This window comes from Equus przewalskii, chromosome 3 (assembly GCF_037783145.1).
Source record: "Equus przewalskii isolate Varuska chromosome 3, EquPr2, whole genome shotgun sequence".
Lineage (NCBI taxonomy): Eukaryota > Metazoa > Chordata > Mammalia > Perissodactyla > Equidae > Equus > Equus przewalskii.
Genome location: NC_091833.1, coordinates 63,523,091 through 63,546,788, shown reverse-complemented (window position 1 = coordinate 63,546,788; position 23,698 = coordinate 63,523,091). Strand labels below are relative to the sequence as shown.

At 35.5% G+C, this 23,698-nt stretch overlaps 1 protein-coding gene across 15 annotated transcripts in view; it reads left to right on the top strand.

Annotated features, from left to right (window-relative positions):
* SLC4A4 (solute carrier family 4 member 4) overlaps positions 1-23,698 on the top strand; it is a 396,172-nt gene that overhangs the window by 356,732 nt on the left and 15,742 nt on the right. For all 15 annotated transcript variants that reach the window (XM_070614690.1, XM_070614693.1, XM_070614692.1 and 12 more), the window contains 4 exons: positions 2,169-2,330; positions 14,049-14,227; positions 15,397-15,469; positions 22,866-22,934. In XM_070614690.1, the coding sequence (XP_070470791.1) occupies positions 2,169-2,330; positions 14,049-14,227; positions 15,397-15,469; positions 22,866-22,934 (483 nt within the window). The remainder of the gene's footprint in view (positions 1-2,168; positions 2,331-14,048; positions 14,228-15,396; positions 15,470-22,865; positions 22,935-23,698) is intronic.

The window sequence follows — 23,698 nt, the reverse complement described above, 5'->3', positions numbered from 1 at the left end:
ACTGGCCACAGTTGTTAGCTCAGGTGCCAATCTTAAAAAAAAAAAAAAGGAAAGCAGTGATTGCCACAACCAAACACAAACAGCTCAACTCCTAAAGAAAAAAAAAAAAAGGATTAGTGCCATATAGCCTAGATGTGTAGTAAGCTATACCATCTAGGTGTGTGTAAGTGCACTCTATGATGTTTGCACAGTGATAAAATCTAAAATCGCCTAATGACACATTTCTTGAACATATCCCCGTCATTAAGCAACACGTGAGTGTATATGTTTTGTCTATTTCTTCACAAAAATTAAATACCTGACTGAATTAAATGCAAGATTCACATTATATTGACTTTTATTGAAAAATACCTTATAATAACATTACAAACTCTGCTTTATATTTTTGGAGTATTTTAGAATATCCAAAGTATTTTCATACACCTTATCACCTTGATCCATATAATAATTCGAGGATGCGATGTAACTATCATCATCCTGATTTTATGAAGTTGAGATTGAAGCTCACAAAAATTAAGTGAAATGCCCAAGATTACATTACTAATTCACTGCTCTTTTCCTGCTGGGAAACTACCTGCCATATACACACACATTTATATATAGGGAGCATTTTAATTATTACAAGGAAGATATTGAAATTAGATATTTTATAAACCTGTTGACATGTGCAGGCAAATGGGTAAAATTTATATTTCAGTCATTCTTAAATATCCCTACCTAATTTTCTATTATGTCTTTCACCTATTTTCTAGAGCACGCCTAACCTCTCTCCATCATTGAGACCATATATATGCTAAGAGAAATTAAACTAACTGCAGTTTTAGCTTAATAAATATTTAACGAGGAAGGGATATCTATGTTATAGGAAACAGAATATTTTTTGCGTCATCTCTGCCATCACATATTCATTAGCAAATGTAAATTCTTATTCATTAATCATTGGTTCATTTAAGGCAATGTTTATTGAATATTTGCTTTCAGTCAGGCCCTATACTGAGGATTTGAAATGCCTTGATGAGCAAGACAAAATTCCTTCCCTTGCAAGCTCACAACCTGGTAACAGTAGTGAAATGTGGGTAGATTCAGTGATTGTGTTGTGAGCAAATTGAGATAGAAGATAGAAATATCTTCAGAGGAGAAGTGAGGCTTTCTTGATAGTAAATTTGGAGAAAATAATTCATAGATAGTATTCTATTTTAGTTTATTTGCATTGTTTCAAGTGAGGAAAAGGATAAGAAAATATTTTCTTCTGTAGTAGAGATGTATGATATTCTGACAGAGGATAAACAGAGAACTGGAAAAATGACCATATTTTTTATTTTCTGTGATATTTCTGAAGATTTAACCAGTTATTCTGCGTCATTTTTCATATGTTAAATAAGAAAGACCAGATAAGCTTGAGCAAATTCAATTATAGCATATAAAAATATTTTTAGCTTTTTGGGGCCAGCTTGGTGGCATGGTGATTAAGTTTGTGTGCTCTGCTTCGGTGGCCCGGGGTTCACAAGTTCAGATTTTGGGCGGGAACCTACACATTGCTCATCAAACCATGCTGTGGTGGTGTCCCACATACAAAATAGAGGAAGACTGGCACAGATGTTAGCTCAGCAACAATCTTCCTCAAGCAAAAAGAGGAAGATTGGCAATAGATGCTAGCTCAGGGCCTATCTTCCTCACACACACTATATATATATATATATATATATGTAGCTTTTTATACATTATATTATGAAATTATTACAGTCTGGCAGTAGTAGAACCAACTTCAGTATAATTGCTAAAGTCCAAGAACAAAGTTCATAGTAGTTTTGTAATTTCTTGCCTGCCTCTTAACTGAGTATTATATTTGATTTTTCTTATGGCTGCCCCTTAAACTTAATTCACTTTTTCCATCTTGAGTCCTTGTCTTAGATTATCCTGAATACACAAAAAAGCATTTCTTTCTTTTCCATTAGCCTATAGTCTTAGTCTCCTTCATTGAAAATATTGCCTTAAAAATAACCTCATTTAGGGCATTTTTGGTGAATGATCTTTGTTGTCCAGCATATCAGTAAAACTGTTTTTCAATATCCTAGCCTTCCAAAAATGAAAGTGTGTCTCTCTCATTGGTTCTTCACCAAGTAGTGTGTATTAATATTGTTTGAAAACTGTTTTCTCTTTTCTTCAAGCCAACAAGTCCAAACCGGGGTTGGTTTGTCCCACCCTTTGGAGGAAACCCCTGGTGGGTGTACCTCGCAGCTGCCATCCCAGCTTTGTTGGTCACCATTCTGATTTTCATGGACCAGCAAATCACAGCTGTGATTGTAAACAGGAAGGAACATAAACTCAAGGTAAGTGTTCCATAATAATGGTTATCATTGCCTTTTACTTCATTTTAGTATTTGAAAATACTAAATGATTCAAATCTAAGACAGTTTTATTGGGAGTTACATTACAGCTAATGTTCTTTAAGTCTTGGCAGAGTCACAGATCACCTTGTGTTGACACATCTCCTCAATATAATACTTTAGCAAGAACTCATTTAAATCTGGAAAAGTTGTTTCAAATCATATTTCCTTCATACCAAAGAGGACGGTATAAACTGTTAACTACTCAGCTACTGGCATCAGATGGAGATCTGATTTTAATGTGATAACTGTCCTTAATGAAGACAATGACAAATGCTTTTGCTGAAACTATTGAGATAAAAATGTGGGTTTGCTTCTTTCATCTGTTGACTTGGTGAGTTATGTTAATAGATTTTCTGTTGTTGAACCCACCTTGCAACCTGGTAGATTATAGTTTCTTTTTTGTACGTAGTTGGTTTGGTTTGCTAATGTATATGTATATATATATCTATATCTATCTGTCTATCTATCTTTTGGATTTTTGTATCTCTGTTTAAGAGTGACATTGGCCTGCAATTTTCCTTTCTTATAGTGTCCCTGACTGATTTTGATGTCAGGAATATACTGTCCTTATAAAATGAGTTGGGGAGTGTTTCCCCTCCTGTTCCACTCCCATCCCATTCTAAGAAATAAAATATAATATTCTTTTTGTTATATGTAACATGCCAATTATTTTTTCTTTGAATGATTGGACATGCTTGTAAAACTATCTGGGCTGGGTGGTTTTTGTGTGGAACTTGTAAAACTAATGATCAAAATGTTTTAATGCTTATAAAACATTCAATTTCTATCTTTCTACTTTAGTAACTTAAAATTTTCTAGATTTTTTCCATTTCCCCCATATTTTCAAATTTATTGAAATGTTGTTTATAGTATTATCTTTTATTTTTCTCATCTGAAGCTGTTATTTTTCCAATTAAATTCCTTATATTATTGATTTGTGCTTTTTATTTTCCTTGATCATTTTAGCCTGAGGTTTGTTAATTTTATTAGTCTTTTTTCGAAGAAGCAGTTTTTTACTATATTGATTTTCTGTATTATATCATTGTTTTCTATTTCATTCATTTCTGCTCTTTATTATTTCCTACCTTCTACTTTTTGAAGTTTATGTTATTCTTTTTGTAATTTCCTAAGTTAGATATTCAGCTCATTAATTTCCAATCTTTCTTCATTTCTGTTATAAGCTGTATCCCAAAACTTTGGACAACTTTTAAATTTTATTCAGTTCTAAGTATTTTCTAATTTTCATTATGCTTTTTTCTTGACCCTTAGATTTTTAAAAGCATATTTAAAATTTTCAAAGCATGTAGAGTTTTAAATTATCCTTTTGTTAATTCCTAATTTAATTCCATTGCAGTCAGTGAATGTGGTTGGTTTGAAATGGATTTCTTGAAATTTGTGGTATTTGAAAATACTCAATGATTCAAAAGCAAGACAATTTTTTAGATATTATATTATAGCTAATGTTCTTTAAGACCTGGCAGAGTCATAGATCACCTTGTGTTGACACATCTCAATATAATACTTTACGAAGACCTCATTTAAATCTAAAAAAGATGTTACAAATCATATTTCCTTCAGGAAATTAGAATGTCCTAGAATGTTGTTAGTTTTTATATGTATTTCTATGTGTGTTTGAAAAGAATGTGTCTTTTCCGCTTGTTGGATGCATTCAATATATATTCATTCGGTTAATATTTAGCAACTGTGGCTTGTATTTCATTAGTGGAATATAAAATTAGTTTAGGAAGATCACCACTAGCATTTAAAATTTTTGAATAGAATGAAATAGCAAAATATTGTCATCCATTCTGCTTATGAAGTGTAAATATTTTGTGAATCTTTTATTTCAATTATGTTGTGTGCGTGTGTATGTATGTGCCTGTGAATGTGTATAGTATGTATATGTTCATGATAAATTTCTTATTAAAGGTCAGGGTCAAAATGGTTCAAAAAACAGTAAAATAGGTGAAGTTTTTAGTTTAGATTGATCAAATTTTTATACCTTCGTTTGCTTATTGTTTTCTTGATCCATGCAGTTACACAGAAAGATATATTAAAAATCTCCTGTTACGGTTGTAACTTTGGTACTCCTTCCTGATAGTTCTGTTTCTGTGAATATTTGCTTTATTTGTTTTGAAGCCATGTTATTCAATACATCCACATTTACACTAGTTTGTCTTTTTTACTGAATTGAACTTTTTATGTGACTCTGTTTCTAGTGATGCTTTCTGCCTTAGAGCTTATTTTAGTTTGTACTAATAAAGCTGTGGTAACTTTTACTTTTCACTTGACTGATATATATTTTTCCATTCTTTTATTTTCAATATACCTTGTGTCTTCTATCTCTTTGTAAATAATACACTGCTGGACTTTTAAAAAATTCATTTTTACAGTCTTTGCTTTTAGGTAAAGTATTTAATCCATTTAAATCGATGGTGATGACTGATACATTTGGGTCCATTGTTACTACATTATTTTTGCTTTCTATTTGTTTATCTTTCTCTGTGTTCTTTCTTTTTTATTCTCCCTTTCACCCTCTTTTGGGTTGATACAGCTTTGTTTTCCTTATTTTCTTCGTTCTACTTGTTTTTCTATTAGTTTGGAAGTTAGCACTGTATCGTTTCTTTTACTGATTATGTTGCATATTTTAATATGCATATTTAAGTTCTAAAGTTAGTCAGTTGTTTTGCCCTTTTCCTGAATAATGCTAAGGGGTAAAGAATGCTTTAATTTTGAAATTCCTTTCTGAATCATATCTTGTTATTACTCAGATTTTATTGTTATCTGGATTTTAAAACCCAATTAGTTAGACGTGATCAAGTTTTTAAAATTATGTACAAGTTTACTATTTTCTTTCTTTTTTTGCATTTCAGACCTTCCTTTTTGGAATATTTTCCATTTGACTGAATTATTTCCCTTAAACAGTACTTATTTACCTGACTTTTGAAATTTCCTCCTGTGAGGGTCTTGGGGGGGTTAACTCTCTCATTGGTGTTTGCCCAAGACTGTTTTTGTCTCACCCTCATTCTTGAAAGATAGTATGTCTGGATATATAATTTTAGGTTGAAAGCTATTTTTTTCCCAGCACTTAGAAGCGATTTTCTGTTATTTCTGACTTCCATAAAAGTGAACTGTCAGTGCAATTCTCATTCCTTTGTGAGTAATTATTCTTTTCTTTTGGATGCTTTTATCATCTTCCTTTTTGTCTTTATTCTGGAGTTTCGCTATAACTTATATAAGCATAGATTTCTTTTTATTATATATTGGACTGTTGGGCTTCCTGAATCTTTCTGTCTTTTATCAATTATAAAATTTTGTAAGTCTTTCACTCTTTCAATCTCTAGTATATCCTTCTGGAATTCCAAGTAGAATTTTATTCTACATTCTCATCTTGTGCTCCATTTCTACTGACCTGGGGTTTTTTTTGGTTATTTTTGTTTTTTTACATTTCCTATCTCTTGGTCTCTGTGTTATATTTTGGGTAATTTCTTCAGATCTTCCTCTTTACTAATTTTTTCTTCTCAGTTCTATTCTACTACCAACCAGTCCATTGAATTTTCCTTTTAAGAATATTACTCTCTTATATTTAGAAGTTCTATTTTGTTTTTTTCCCAATCTTCCCATTCAATTTTGATAGTCCTTAACTTCTGTATTATTCTTTCATACTCTTTTATTTCTTGTTTTATATATTTGCTGTCTTTGCAGGTTTTATTCTGAACTTTGTTTTTTCTGCTGACTCTTATTCCTGATGTCCTTCTTCCTCATGTATTTAGCGATTTTTTTTTTTTTTAAAGTGAGTTAATCTTCCTTTGCAAATACTTCAAAGCCTTCCAGAGAAGATTTTATTTGCTTCTGGGAGGTAACCTGGGAACACTTTATTTTTATTTATTCTTATTAAAAATATTTTATTATGGAAAGTTTTAAACATATATAAATGTAGACAGAATGGTATATCTCCAGATATTTACCACCCAACTCTAACAATTATCAACTCATGTCCAATTTTGTATAATTTAAATCCCTGATCATGCCCCTTCCTGTAGTACTTTGAAGTAAGTTTAGACAGCATTCCATATTACCCAGAAATTTTAGAGTATGTAATTCTAAAGTATGTAAATTCATGTTTTTACAAACATGACCACAATGCCATTATCAGTCTAGAAGAAGTTAACAAATTACTGAATATCATCAAATATCCAGTTCGTATTTAAATTTATGAATGTGTCATAATAAATTTAAAAATATAATTTACTTGCTTAAATCAGGATCCAAATAAGGTTCAAACATTATTATCTTAAATCTTTTATAAACTTTTAGTCCATACATCTTCCCCTCCATCAATCTGTTTGTTTTTTCTTGTAATTTATCTGTTGAGGACAACCAGGTTGTTTTTCTGTTAGTCTTTTGTTATGTAATAAGTCACCTGAAAACTTAGCAACTTAAAACAACAATTTGTTATCATTTCTCGTGTTTCTTTAGGTTGATGGGCTCAGATGGGTACTTCTTGCTTGAGGTCTCTCCTGTAGTTGCAGTTAGATAGTGGCTGGGTCTGATGTCATCTAAAGGGTTGTCTGGGCTGATTGCCCAAGATGGCTGCTTCATTCACCCACATCTCTCACATTTCTAGTACCTTGATGGTCCTTTGTTTGTCTGTCTGTCTCTCTCTTCTCTGTCACTGCATGGCATCTCATCCTCCAAAGCCTTTCCCAGTGGCTTAGGCTTCTCGCAGCCTGGCAATCTTGGGTTATTTGCACTTGTTACATGGTAGCTGACTTCCAAGAATTAAGGAGTGGAAGATGCTAGGCTATTTCATGGTTACACCTGCAACTGCCACAGCTTTACTTCTTTACTCTACCGCAGTTGATTGCTCAAAACAGTCACAGGACCAGCCTCCATTCAAGAGAGTGAGGAAGGACTCTACCATTTGATGGAGGAATGGCAGCTTTATATTGTAGAAAAATATGTGGAATAAGAGACATTTTTCCAGCCGTTTTTGGAAAATAAAATCTGCTGCATTTATACTGAAGAATTTGCCATAGTCTAGGTCTTGATGATTGCTTCTGTGTGGTGTCATTTAGCTTATTTTTTTGTCCTCCATATTTCCTTTAAATTGGTCATTGGATCTAGAAGCATGATGAAGTGTAGTTTTGGTATTTTATATCTATATCTATATATTTTTGAGGGTGGGTTGGCAAGACTAACTCATGGAAGGCCAGGACCACTTTATACTACATTTTCGGCTTAAGAATTTCCAGACCACAGAGGTAATGTGAATTCCAGCCCCAAACCCAATTTTATGCTTAGGAATATTTTTGGAGATTCTTTTTTTCTTTTCTTATGGCCTTACATCCAGTGGCAAGGCGGACAAAGGTGTGTATCCCCACTGTCTTTCTCTGTAGGGTATTTTTTCCCTGGCTGATCAGCTGAGTATGTTGTATTTATAGTATCCTAGTTTTATTTTGGGGGCCCTTTCCCCCATATCTCTAGGATTGGTCTTCTGTCCCTAGAGTTCAGATGGCCATTCTGATCCAGGCCTTTAACCCCCATGTGTTGGTGTATTCTCTCAGGGCTGACCCAGGCTCCAGGGCTTGCTGACCCTGTCAATTTACTCTTTCATCTTGCCATTGTTTTTTGTCTCCAGTTCTTTCTCTTACCTTCTGGCAGATAAGCCATGGTTTCTATAACATATTCTCTGTATTTTTGTTGAGCATTTTCAGATGTTCTATCCTGGGAGGGGTTTCAATGTTGATTTAGTTTGAAAGGCTGGAAATGGATCTTGACCAATATATTTTATTCTGAGAAAAATTTGGAAACACATTCTTAATTTTGATCTATAGTTGGTCAGATTTGCTATGTGTCTTTGGAGGTAAATGCCTGTTCTTTTTTGATCATTAAGTTTTCTTATTCATAAAATTCAGAATTTCAAATTTAGCAAATTTAGGATTGATAAAATATAGAATTTTTTAATTTTCCTATTCCCTGTAGAAAACATTGTAAAATCAAGGCACATTAGGATTTACCTCTTAAAGTAGGAGTTGAGTATATAAAAAATAAGTTTTCATTACTTTTGGAATTGCTTATTTGAAATCATTCCTGTTAAAGACAATAGGTACAGAATAAGTGCCAATCTTTTCACACAAATCTAATGATACCAGTGGAGATATCATCATGAATCAAAGGCTTTTCATTCTGGATATTGTTTTATTCACATTTTGTTAGGAAAGGAGGCTGTGGAATGTGAAAATTGGAGATTCTGTCTAAAGGGCCCTGTGTGCTATGAAATTGATTCAAAAGAGAAACTGGAAGCAGTGAGAGAGATGGAGGCATTGTGATATTAAAAGCGCATGTTTTTGGGTGGCATTTGCTTTGGCTCCATGTCAAGTGGCCCTGGCTGGCTGGCAGCTCTGTTTGGGATGGGATCCACCTTTCCACTCTGCTGAACAGCTCTGTATTGATTTAGGAACACCAAGGCACTTGGATTTTTTTGGCCATCATTTTGGTTAGTTATGTCTCCCATTATCCCTGCCGAGCACTCAAAAGCAAACCAAGTTTAGCAAGGTCACGACTTCTCCAAGGTCATTCCCTGAGTCCTTGGAGAGGCAGGAAGAGAGTCTCAGCTTCAGACCATAAAACAAGGAATACTTTTCACAAGGAAAGTGATTTTAAGTGTTATAGATAGGGCGTGGGAGGGAGAAGTAGTTTAGGATAGGCATCTAGAAATAGATATTAAGTGGTTGTAGCAATAAATTTTCCCTGATACCCTCTATGGTAAAACCCTTAATTCGAGTGTGCTTTCTTGGATAACTCCAAAATTTGCCATTGTTATTTTTCCTTTCTATTCCTGCCTTATCCTAACCTTAGATCCAGTCCTTTTATTTCATGTCTAGACTATTCTCACAGTTTAGCCCTGAGTTAATAACCAGTCTCCCTTACTTCATCCCAAAAGCAGTAACTTTTTTAAAGCACTGTTCTTATATGTCAGTCTTGTATTTCTAAACTTTTACACCTTGGCTGTTTAAACTTTTGCCTGTGAAGAATGTCAATAAGCCTTAGCCTGAAATTTGAGTCTCTTTGTGATATGATCTCAACCTAAATTTAAAATGATTCTCTCTACAATAGAATGCTCTGATCAAGTGGATTTCTGATTTCTCCTCAAATCTAGCAGCCTCTTCTGGTTGTAATTCCAACTCTCCTCTCTACTCCCCAATGACTACCACATCAAAATCCTTCCGTCCCTTAAGATCCTCCAAATATAAAAATTTGTCAAAGTAGCCTTCACTCCTAACATAATTTCTGTTGCTCTTGTTTTTGCTTTTAGTATATTTGTATTACTCTGTGGCACTGGGCACACGATGTCTTGTGTGGTAGTTATTTTGCATAATTACCTTATCTCCTTTTCTGGGCAAAAACATTTTCAAAGCAAGGGCCATGTTTTAGTCTTCTTTCCAGCTCTCATGTGGCCCCTCACATTGATTTCCATATGGTAGACTCAAAAAATCCATATTGAAGGATTTTGTTATCTTTGGCCATGTGACTCTCGGAGTTGCTGCACTGTGTCAGGTGGGTGATGACTGAAAAACATGCCAAGCCATCGCCAGTTCTCAGAGCCAGTGCTTCTGTTATTCAAAGCCCCATTCAGATGTCATCACTGCAGGAAGTTTTTGTGGGTTCATTCTAGACAGGGTTAAACACCTTGTCCTCTGTACTTTTAGGTGTCTTTTCGAACATCTTTGAATCTCTATTTGAAGTTGATTATAATTTGTGCACAAGTCTGAGTCCCCTCATCTGGTTGGGAGCCCCTTGGTGGGAAGAACTATGTTATGGTTCTCGGTATCCCCATAAACCAGCTTATTGTCTGGATCATGGGGGGCTCCTAGCGTGAATGGTTTTTCTGTGTCTGCACATGTGTGTATACTGCTCCTGACCCCTTTGTTATCATGTATTTCTAGACATAAATTTAGACTGTTAGGCTAGTCTTTTTCTCTCATGGATTTTGGTTTCTATGGATTTATTCCTAAGTGATTTGTTCTGTATTAGCAAAGCATATATACAACAGCAAAATGAAGTAAAGTTTCACTTCCTATCCCCATACTTAAAATAATCTCTAGTTTCAGAAACAGGAACACCCTTTGGATTTATATTCATGAAGACAAGGCCTTTTTTAAACTTTAAAGGACATACTTAATCTCTTGAACATTTATTGAGTCCTTGCTATGTACAGAACACTTGTGTTAGATGTTAAAGGTAAAAATTGTTCTCAGTTATGGTCTCTGCCCTGAAGGAGTTTAGTGGATTTTCCCTCTTTACCACTCATCTCCACCACCAAGGTTGAAATTGACCTTGCTTGTCTTTATATCTTGTATCTTGCACATCCAATAAATTATTTGCTTCCATATCTGGCTTCAACTAATAATCTGTAAACCCCCAAGGGCAGGTGTTCTGTCTTATTTATTGTTTTATCTTAACACAAGGCCTAGCCTAGAGTAGATGTTCAATGAATATTTATTAAATAATAGTTTTCCAAGCAAAGATATGGGGAAAAGCAAAGGCCCCAGGGTGGGAAGGAGGTTGTCGTGTTGAGGAACAGAAAGCAGGCTGGTGTGACTGGAACATAGGGAATTAGTGGTTCAAATGAGGTCAAAGAGAGTGGGACCAGATAACGTAAGAACAAAGGTTCTCAACGTCGGCATTATTGACATTTTGATTAATTCTTTCTTGGTAATGGTTGTCCTCTGTATTGTAGGCTATTTAGCAGCATCTCTGGCCTCTACCCCTAGATGCCAGCTGCACCTTTTCCCCGAGTTGTGACAACCAAAAATGTCTCCAGATATTGTCAAATGTCCCCTGGACATTTAGTTCTATGAATAAACACTGATATAGAACCTTATGGATGATTTCACAGTATTTAGGTTTTATTCTAGGTGAAATAGGAAGCCACTGGAGGGTTTTGAGCAGGGAAGTACCATGTAATGACTGAGGTTTTAAAACAATTACTCTGTGAGGAGAGTGGGTTGTCAGGAACAAGAGTAAAGCAGGAACTTCTGAGAGCAGCAGTGAGGACCAAGGGTTGCTGGTCATGTGAAGGAAGTGGGGGGATTTGAGCTAGACCTTGAAGGGAGAGGATGGATTTAAACAAATGTCAAGACATAGAAGTAGAATGCCAGTTTGAAGAGTGATGCAGGATGTACAAGGCATGTTTAGGGAATAGTGGAGTTTCAACAATCCTGGAGAGCCTCTTGACAGACTCAGATGCAGAAGCCTCAGGATGGCAAGCAGGGCTCCTCATGACCTGATCTGTCCTGCTTGGCTTGCTCGTCTCCCACTGACCTCCTCTGCTCCCTCAACATTCCAGCCTGGATGGATGGCATCAGAGCTGTATTGTAGACACTGACTCTGGCAGCAGTAAGGATAGATGGGAGAGGTGCAAGAGTGGAGGTGGGGGTGGGGGAGCAATCAGGAGGCTGCTGTGTAATCCAGGTGAGAAATTATAAGAATCTGAAAAAAGGCAGTGGCAGTAAGGAACAAAAGATTTCACATGTTATTTTAGAAAAATGCTGGTATTTTATATTTCTTACAGTATTATTTCCATAAGAAGCACCAATATTTGAATATTATTTTCATTCCATTCAAATCTAGTTATTCATATACTTTTAGCTAAGAGAGACATCTTTGAAGTGGTTTGTTTTCATATATGTAGGCTTGTTTTGCAGGTACAACTTCTCTAACATAACCCATTTGGGTTCTGGGGTCTTTATGGCAATAATTGGGGCACCATGAATTTTTGAGCATAGGCTTTACTATTCTGTTCAACAAATATGTCTCTAGTATTTATGTATATAGAACACTATACTACACATTGTAAGCCTTGAACACCTAGGATATAACCAAAATCCAACCACTTCTTGCTGTCTTCACTGCTACCACTGTGCTTCTAACCAGCAGAATCTCTTGCGTGGATTATGGCAGCAATCTCCTCACTGATCTTACTGTCTTTGACCCTCTTCAGTCCATTCCTAACACAGCAGTCATAGTGTTTAGGACATAAGCAAATCATGTCCCTCCTCCATTTAAAACCCTCCAATGGCTTCCTGTTGTACTCAGCATATAAGCCCAAGTTCTTATCATTCTCCTGAGTACTTATTACTAGGTAAGATACTGTATAGTTTGCTTATTTATGTTGTTTATTGTTGTCTCCCTCTGTAGAATGCAAACTCCGTGAATGCTGGAATTTTTGTCTATTTTATTCACAAATATATCACCAACACCTAGAATCGTGTCTGTTAATAAATGGGCAGTCAATATTTGTTGAAAGAACGAGTAACTGAGACCACAGATATATCATGATATTCACCACATTAGTCACTAGTCAACAAGTTTATTTCAGCTCATCCCCACCTTTCACCTGCTTCCCATATCTTATCCCACTCCCAGTTCAAACCCTTATGCTTTCAAACCATTTATGCTGAAATGAACTGTTTTTTTGAAAATATATTAACCTATTTGTCTCCCAAGGAGATTTTCATTCTCAGTCAAACTTGGATTTAGTAAATACATGCTTTTCTTCCTTGTGTCAGCTACTCTTGCCTGTGATGAGTGCTCTGAGAACGTGATTACACCCATGTGTGCAAGCCAGGGGTGAAATCTTGGCATTTCAGCAAGAAGAGAACAGGGTTCTGACTAACTGTAATAGGATCTGTAGGATAACAGGCACTGGGTTCCTAGTGTAAATAGCATTCTTACTTTTTAAAGCCAACCTCTGCATTCCCTTGGATTGGTCATACTCTGGCTCTTAATGCTGCTGCTTCCATGCTGTGGAAATGGACTGCTCTATTTTCTCTGGCTCCATAGGGGTATTAAGCGTTTGATTTCTTCATAAATAGAGCAGAGAAATATAACCATAGAATAACAGTGTGGACACATTTAGCAATATTTATGTAGTGAGTAAAAGAGCTAGACCTTTTGTTAAATTGTCTACTCTTCCAGTCAGTAAATGTTATTGCGACCATCGGGCAATGTTTGAAATCAGCCTCTTCTGACTAAGGGGATATTAATTACCTTAATGATAATGTTTAATAGATTGTTAAACAATTATTTTTATATACTATGAAAGGTGAGAAATGGTCTTCTATGTATCTTCTCAAGGTTGCTTTCAGATCTTTAGTCTGCATATGCTGAATCTAGCTGAACAGCATCCTGCTAAACAGTCAAGCAGAGAAGGCGATGTAGTACCTGCTTTTAAGGTGCTTATTGCACTGATGTTAACAACCACCAGCAATACCACTACTAAGTTCCTGCATGAGGCTTTGCCTCTGTTACTTCAGTGACTGGTCCTAATAACTCTGCAAGGTAGACATATATCTCCATTGTTCTGATTACAGAATTGAATGCAGAGAGATAATTAACGTAAACAAATGATAAGTTAGCTATGACTTGAATCAAGCTAGAGGAGGTATCATGTGGCAGCTTTGTGTTTAATTGGTAGGGGAATCATATAAGGAAGATGAAGTCCCCTCCCTCAAGGAGCTTACCTTGTAGTAGATATTTCTATCAAGCAAAGTGAGTTGGTTTCTTTTGGTAATCTTAATTCCCATCTGGAAATATGATGATATAGAAATATGAGTATTTTTTTCTACATAGTTTTGTTACCTCTTTCTACAGAAAGGAGCTGGGTATCACCTAGATCTCTTTTGGGTGGCCATCCTCATGGTGGTGTGCTCCTTCATGGCTCTCCCATGGTATGTGGCTGCTACTGTCATCTCTATTGCTCACATCGACAGTTTGAAGATGGAGACAGAGACTTCTGCACCTGGAGAACAACCAAAGTTTCTAGGAGTAAGGTATGTTAAGTCAGAGGAAAACAGCTCTGCAAAACACCTCAGGCACACATCTATGTGTCAGTCATAAGGAAATGGGCAGGTATGGAGGAGAAAGGGCTGGTGATGATAAACTTATTCCTGTGCTTACTGTTCAAGAAAAGACTACGTTTTCTTCAGAAAGAGAGTCTACAATAGTTTTTTGAGTTCACTTCTTATGATACATAAATTATATACATAAACACATAAATCTCCTTTGATTAATGAAAGGCTAAATGATGCAACGTAAAAATGCAACCAGGTCATTCATTTTGCAGGATATTTTAGTGCAGTGGTACTTACTCTGTCACAATCATATATAAAGGCCAAACCTTTTGATCTTTTATTTCTATTGAGACTCCCTAAAATTCTTGAGTCTGCTTATGATGTTTAAGAGTCTATGAAGGGAAAAGAGTTCTTATTTTCCAGTTTATTTTCTGTCCCCATAAGCATTGAGAAACTTTGACCTCCAGCTGCTAATTTGGGTAGCCATGAAGGCCTTATACCAGACCTTTATCCACTGTTGCATACTTTGTGCAGCAAACCCTGGTCCTAAGTGGTTGGATGAATAGCTCACATGACAGAGCCATCGTTTCCCACGCCACAACACTGGGTGATTCTTTCTTGGGGGCTGGAGGTGGGGGTGTTGTATGGGAATCATATTTGTTAAAAAGTACTTTTGTTGTTGTAGATTTGGAAATAAGACTGATGGGATTTATTGCACTTATGAATTTCCCTGAGCTGTTTGTTAATTAGAATGTGGGACAATGTAATATCTGTCTCCTGTGAAAGAAGGTGTAATTACACAACAGTACAAGTTATTTAAAAAATAAGGGCTTCAAGGAGGCCAGTAATTGATGGACCAAGAGAAAGTGATTTTTTTCTTTCTTAAGTCTAAAAGGAGCAAAGAATTTAGCAGAAACACTTTCTTTTGATGAATTCAAATCACATATTGCAATAGTTTTAAGAGAATTTTGTGGTCATATTGAGCTTATATGCTATCCTTGAGGTATTGATTACATATGATATCAACACCTTTGCTATTTTAGCCAAAGGTTGATTCAGTCAATATATAGTATTTTTTGAAGGTGAAAAGACAAAATCATGTTTATGAAAATAAGGGGTAGATTGGTAATCTTTTGATTTGGTTTCAGGGAACAAAGAGTCACGGGAACCCTTGTGTTTATTCTGACTGGTCTGTCAGTCTTTATGGCTCCCATCTTGAAGGTAAATATGAGTAATACTTGCCTCTTCCTCCTCAGAATACTGACAGATAATTGGATGTATGAAGAGTAGAATTCCTTATGAAGTCCTTATGAAATATCTCAATATCTTATCCATTCTAGAGCACCCTGAAGCAGGTTTCAGGTAGAATGAGGACTTTAAAAAACTTTTATCTTGATTTCCTTCTCACTCCTTCACTCCTTCTATTATTACTATTATTATTATTATTGCAGTTATTTCATTGACCCATATTAACTTACCAATATTCAAACTATTTGACCTATGCAAATGAGAGTTTGATACAATTCAGTCTAACTGATCTCCCCTCCCCCCACAGTTTTTACTCTCCTAGTTTCCCTATATCCTTTCTTCCCATCACTTTCTATTTACTTGTCCCTAAACCCTGCCGCCTCTTCACATTGGACTCCTGGATAACATGAATGACTCCGAATGATCATTTTGTAATTTTTCTCCTATTCTTAATTATTGCTGACTGTGTTTCTGTTTTCTTTGAATCAGAAGGCTAATATCCACAAAGGGAGAATAGAGTAAAATGACTGATATATAACTGGAAAACTTTAGAAATGAACCTTTGAGGAAGAAAACTGATGTGATAGATTATTTAGAAATCTATCACATCAATATAGGAGTCAATACATAGGTTTAATTGATGGGTTGAATATCTGCCTAAATAGATAAATATAAACTATATAACAAAACCTATTTAGAAACAGAGATAAGACTAAAAAAGAAGGTTAGTATATACTTGTCATGAAGCTTCCAATTTTCTTTTGTGACATAAGCATGTTATTCTTTTTCCCATTATATAAACAATATTAGCCAATTATTGCTAATTTGTATCTTACGCCTTTCATCACAGAACAAAGCACGAAAATCACCTGTAGACCTAACAGCTATAATCAACTGCGGTTAACAATATCGTTCCAGATTTTTCTCTGAAAATTTTTATTTTGAAACAATTTTGATTTTTCAGGTTTTTAAAATGTTCATTTAATTATGCAAGTTACAGAGCAATACATTCTTATAAAGAATTCAAACAATACAAAAGCACAGATAGTGAAGGCAGAAACCCTCCATTTCTCTCGTTACCAAATTTATACGTCAAGTGCTGATCAGATGAATTTGAGGAAAGTGGAACCGTAATTTCTTAACCTATAGCTAAGACTGACTTTGCCTTCAGATTAATGCATACATTATGCACAAAATACTTGATAAACAGTTAAAAGATTTAAATATTCATCTTTTGTCCTTGGTTTCCACAATGTCAATTAACTGGTTTAATTTCTGACTGGAATCATGAAAGAATGTTATCTCGTATAACACATGAGGAAGTTAAATTAAAAATAACCTCAAAGAAGTTGTGTCTGGTTACATACAGAGGACCTTAAAAGAGTACGGTTGTGTTCTGTAGGGACAGAGGGAAATCTGTTGTCACTTTTGCCAGTGCAAAGCAAGTTATGAGGTAGGTTCAAAGTTGTGAGTTTCACAGCATCAAAACCACTACCAAAATGCTTTATGTTCCTCTGTTTCCCCATAGACATCAGCTTATCAGCTGGTAGAAAAGTCTAATGACAGATTTTACCACACAGGTAGTGGAACCTCATCTGGACAGATCAATTTTTAGAGAGGTCATTGTAGGCAGTAATGACCTCATGCTGTGGGAGGCCCTACAAGGAATGAATTTGCCCTGGGTTCCCTTCAGGGTGGGCTCTCGTGACACAACTGCACTTTCTTTTATGGGATCTCTTAGTGCTTAGCCACTAGGAAGGGATAGATAGACAATAATAGTCCCATCAGTTTGAATGTACTCATCACTCCCTATCCATTTTTTCTTTTATCTTTATATTATTTCTTTTCATTAATATAGTATAAATCCTAATTCCAAAAAATCAGATGTGTTTAAAAGTTCTTTTTGTTGTTGTTACAGCAAATTGGCTTTAATCTTGGAGTATCTGTCAGCTGAGTAATCACATTTGATTCCAAAGGGACACAGAGAACAGATAGTGTATAAATGGATATTTTTAGGAAGAGATGCAAGACTCAAATTTTCAGCAACGCCTCTTCCTAACTGTTTTGTCACTCTGCACACAAATATGGCTACGGAGGAGTTAAAGCTGAAAGTCCTTTTGTTCTTTATTTTACAAGCATTCTTTTTACCCCTGGTACACAAAGTACCTTAGTATCTACAGAAACAGATTAGAATCCCAAGAGAAAGGAGAAAGAGATGTAAGGGATCAATGAGCACGAGCTGCTTTTCCTTTGACCTTCCTTAAGTAACTATGCTTTGCCTCACCGTCATCCAGCTGCTAATGTCCATAATTGTAGCTATTTCCTCCTGGCAACTTTGGGTCAATGCAAAGAGTCATTGTAAGAATCATTTAAAAAGGTAGTCCAGCAAACGTTTGTGTTAGGCAAGGTTTTGCCCCAAACATGGGAAATGAAATTGTTTTCTTATTATGCTTTCCAACATATTATGGGAAACCTAGATTTAAAAACAACAAGAATAAAATAGTCTAGCGTCAACTATTGTGATTCCTTGCTTCGGTAAGTAGGGCTATTCTTTACTTCAGGAATCACTTCAGCTAATTTCAGATCATCTGTCCTTCTTGCCACTTAAGTTGGGTAATTATGTGCATTTACCAGAGAGCCCACGTTAGCTCATTTGAGAAGTCAATACAAGAAGCAGATGTTGAGGGTACAGTTGAACTAAAACCTAAGTTGTGACTAAGTAGAAGTCAAGATTAACAATTAACCGCAGAATTCACACAGAAAGTGGTATCAGGGTTTACCTTCGAGGAGGGAAACTTTGTCCTCCATCATGTGACTATGAGTGTTTTAAAGAAACAGGTGAGAACTTTAGAGAATGATTTTCCTTAAGAGTCTGGCTTTGAAAGGCAGATGAAATGGATGGGATCAAGAGAAATATGTGACTTCTACTTTTTAAAATGAAATGGCTTAACACCTTACTTGTCCAGCTCCCTGTATCCCTCACAAGTTTAGTGGCCTCAGATGATTCTAGTAATTTTCTCCCATGCATTAAGCAGTATAGGTAATTGGTCCCCATGTCTACTTATGCAGCCTTACTTTGAACATGAAGTTCATGACCTCTGTTTTGATCTCTTTGCCAAAATTTATCTTTTTTCATGGAAGAATGTAAGGAATCATAGTGTACTAACTTTAAGTTCATGAGGATACCCCTTGACCTTAGCCAGCTACAGTCGTACATGCCTCACATCTCACCGCTGATTCAGTACACAGCTGTTGAGAAGCAGGAATAACTGGCTTCCCAGGCTGGTTAAACAGTTTAGATCTGTGTTTCTGCAGCGGAAATATTGCCTGTGAAACTAGTGTTTTGTAAGGAGAGACGAGGGGAGACCAAAGAGCGGCAAAAAGATGAAAGGCAGTTCCTGAGCTTACTTTTTCCATTCTTCTGGCAAGCCTAAAGAAATAAAGATCAAATAAACTTCACTGCTACTTCTGTTGCCTTTGCTTGAATTAGTTTATCTTTAACATGAGGAGTGACCAAAATTTATCTTTCAGATTTGTTTAGTGTTCTAAAATGTGGAGGAGAGCATTTAATTTGTTATTTGTCAGACATTTGCGGAGCTCCTACAATATGCCACACACTCTGCTCAGTCACAGGGAAACAAGGAGACAGGATAGTGAAGAAGATGATGATGATGATAATGATGATGATTGTCCTGCTAGCTCTCATTTATTGAGCTTGGCATTGGACTAAAGCCTCTGCACCAATTTTTTTTTTTAGTTCTCCAATAACACCTATGAAAAATTTACTTATAATTTTATCCATTTTACAGATAAGAAAAATTATGAATAACCTAACAGATCACAAAATTCTTAAATGGTAGAGCCAAGATTTGAACTCGGGCAGTTCTGACTCCAAAGACTGATTTCGTAACCATCATAGATTACTGCCTTTTAAAATAAAATTGTATTTGCTCTCAAAGAACTCATTTACTTTCATTTCCCATGAGGTGATCTTCCACAGTTTCTTTGAACCAATTTCCAAATCTCTTATGTAGAGAGAAATGTGGCATTGTCACAAACTCCTCATACCTCCCTCCATGTTTTCTTCAATGACTAGGGAGCAGATTGCAAGTCAGGAGCTTCCTTATGGGCTCAGATTTTTAAGGCTTGTGGGCAGTAGGATATTATTTTAATAACATGTTCCTGAAGACAGTTGTTATAGTTAAAAGGGCAATATTGTAGAGCTTAAATAAAGCCAAGCCTTCAAATCTGACTTTTGCAACCCTCCTTATGGCCTATACTCCTGCCACTCCCGCCCCCACCACAGAGGGACCAAAAAGAGTTGTGCTTTGCAGCTGTATCCTTCTGACTTGCCAGTGAGGGTCCTGATGATAATAATGACATCTATACTACATTTATCATTTATTGAGTATCTTAATGAGCCAGGCCCTAAACTAGATGTTTTGTGCTATGTAATCTTTATCTTTATAACCATAATATAGATGAGAATACTGAGGATAGGAGAAGTTGAAAATTTTCTCTGGGTTCCACAACAAATAGAGGTAGACTTGGAACCCAGGTCTGTAACTTCTACGCCCATGCTCTTAATCAGTTCCTCATTCTGGGTTTTACACACACAATGCCTATTGTTCTGCTGAGAGGACTCACTCCTGTACTGAATTCTGTGCTATGGATGACTAAAATCTATCTTTCTTATTAAATTTACCCTTTTTGCATTCTTTTTCTTATGGGAATATTCTAACATTATCAGAAAATCAAAGGGAGGGATAAGTGAAAAAGAGTGGAACTACATTTACCAGAATTTGAAAAACTTGGTGACACAGTCTGAATATGTTAAATCTTCATTGACTTCATCTCAATTTCATTATTCTATCTGGTTGTAGGATCAAACACTTAAGTTTTTCATTTTTGATGTTAATTAAAAGCATTATAATATTTATAATCTTTTTTTGACTTTCTGGGTATAATTGCTTATATAATTTTCTTTGAATAATTTTATCATTTGGCAATTCTTGATATGGCTAGAAACCTAGTATACCTTGTGTTTTTTATGTTTTAATTTCTGCTGTCTGTCTTTATAAAAATGTCTACCTGCTATTACTATGCGTATTATACTAGTTTAACTTAAAATAGGATCCAATCTTTTAACAAATCTCTTCTTTTCCTTCCTTTGGGAAATTTCTATTGTGGTGAATGATTCCATTATGATGAATTTTTAAGGACTGACCTTCTGATATGATTCATAACCAAATCTAATAGAAAATATCCCCTAACCTAGTAACTGGTCAGATTTCATCAAGATTTCCAAACTGGAAGATTTTTATTAAGACACTGCACTATCATAAAGAAAATGGTGAATTTCATAAGACATTTGTATCACATTGAAGTTGGCCAAAAATCGAATTAATAGCCTTCCTTGTATGTGCTATTTCCTTTTCACCAAAGAATAATTTTTTAAAAACATCATCATATCTTAAAGCTGTTTTCTTACCCATACCCCTTCTAAGTTAATAGTACCTTCTGATTTCATTTTGTGGTAGATTCAATCATATCTGTCACTTTATGTTCAGAGAGAATGACCTAAGCACCAAGGCACAACTTTCCTTCACTCTAGAGAAGATACTTACCTAAACTTAGGTGAGGGGCAGAGCTAAAGCCCCGGGTTCACCTTTATGATTACTATCTTTCAAGCCAGAAAACACTTTACTCAGATTAAAAAGTAACTTATAGGATTTCTAACTAGTTTCCCATTAACTATACTTCTCTTTCCTCCTTCCACCTTTCTTTTCTTCCCAAGGAATGAGAAAAATGACAAGAAAGAAATCATTATATATTAAAGAAAGATGAGAGTGCTCTTGCCTGCAAAAGATATTTAAAAAATTAACAAATGAGTCAAAGTTATAAAATGGCCCCTTTGTTAGTTTCATTTTTTTTTATTTTTTAGTAAATTTGTAAAGAGGGATTGTAAGGAATGGAAATATGCACATTCTAAAGGAAATAAAGGCACGTGTCAGAATTCAAGTGGCTTAAATGTGATGTGTTCACCTCTTTGTGGTAACTGTTGGGTATTACAGCACACAAGGCTTCCCCACCACTCACACTGTCCCTCACACTCCCTTCAATATTTGATGTCATTTATTTTCTTCTGAGCTCAAGATCAAATTAGCTATGTTAAAACTGTTAGTCTCTTTTAGAAGAAGCATGTGATGTTTTATATAAATAAGTATATTTATTCCATATAAATTTAACGATTCCTATAGCTAACCAATAACAATTAGAGACATTCAACACATTTTGGAATTTATTATTTCTCCAGTAGTGGCCAACGGTTCTCAGATACAGAGCTGTGTTAGCTAACTACAAGGAGAGGCTGATAGAAGTTGTGCTTCCCTTAATACGTGTAAGAGTTCTTTAAAAATTACTCTAAAGTCATACTATTTTCTGGCTACAATAGCCTTCTTTATGTAGATTTGATAAGATTGGACTTAATTGATTGTGGTTTTTGAAATCTCCTGAAATTACTTGAACTTTTCAAAATCCAGACCTGGGAACCTTTTGTTGTCCAGACAGAAGACTTCCCAGAAAAAGAATCATCCTTGATTTGCTTAGTTTTTGCAGTACTAGGGACATTTCAAAGGTCTAGGAAGAGAGAAAATTTACGAGCATCACTTTGGAACTTCCCATTGTTAAAATACTTTGTATTAATATAAAAGGCTTTCGCTAATTAATGCATGAAAATGTATTAATTCAGTTTTGAAAGATGTGTATTAATCCAAGTGTGTAATTAATTGCTTCCAGATGCTCGATGCTCCTTTCAAGCAGGTGCTCATTAGTTAGTTCTCTTAATATTCCTGAGAGGAAGAAAGGGGATGGTCGTTTGATGTTTACTTAATTGAAAGAGGCATTTACACACCAAGCTGATAGATCATTTTGGAAAAATTATTAAGGAAAAAATCAACAGACCGTTGAGAAAGGAACTTGGTCTCAGGAGTGAGGCAGCTGTCTGTCTACCTCTTTCTACCTCACAGTCCGCACCAGCATCTGGTTTACATAGTCATTCATTTTAAAGGGAAAGGGAAATAAACTTTTTTCCCATTAAAAAAAAGTTATTATTAAGATCACGCATGCTCATTGTAAAAAAAAATGCAAATAGGCATCAAATAAAAATGGAAAGTCTCCACACTCCTTCATTTATTTCTAGTACCAAGGTTTTAAAAGTTTATCAATGATGAGTAAAGCACTGTAATTAGAGGTCACTATATTATTTTGTCCTATCTTTTAGTTTCAGATTAGCCCTTATTTAAACTACCCCTCCATTACTGTTATTATTATGGTTTTAACCTTTCCCCGATTTTTTTTTCCTTCCTAGTTTATTCCCATGCCTGTCCTCTATGGCGTGTTCCTGTATATGGGGGTAGCATCCCTGAATGGTGTGCAGGTAAGTTTTCCATAGCAGTCTCAGTATAGTCATGTTTTTCTAGTAGTAAAAACAGTCCAGTAATAGATCTTTGAAGAAAAGTGCTTATCATTAACTTCTGAGTTTTTAAAATGCATTTATTTTCTACTTTCTCCACCGTTCACCTGCTTTTCATTTCTGACTTAATTAACAAAGTCAGCTTGCATTGACAAATGTTCTCATACCTACCCATTCTTGAAATAGGTCGTTAAAGGTTATTTGGCTAGGAAAGAGAGAGAACTATGATCTACCTTCCCTCCTCCCTTCCACCCTTTTGCCCTTCCTGCCTCCCTCCCTCTCTGTCTCTTTCTGTCTTTTTTTTCTCTCTCTTTCTTTTTTGTCTCAAAAAGGAAATCTTACCCTTTCAGTGTGCTTCTCAAGGTACTATTTATCCGTTTGCCTTTACCCTATTCTAAGAACATGCTCTTCTTACTTGATTTGCTTTTCACATGGCTGAGATCGATGAGCAAAAGTTTTGTACCAATTAAAGAATAAAGTCAGTGTGGTTTATGTGCTACTTTGGTTGAAAAGTTCAGCTATTCACAACTTGGGTAAAACTGACCCCCTTTTAAAAAAATCATTAGGGAAAACTTTGTGAGGGACTTTATCTTTCAACTGAGGTTTAATTTAATTGGCACCAGGAAACTGGAAGTACTTCTGCTGCTTTCTGGCACCTTGTTAATTGTAGCCTTATTTAGCACTTAGTGATGTTTTAATGGGAAAAGACTTCATGTTCTGTGAACATC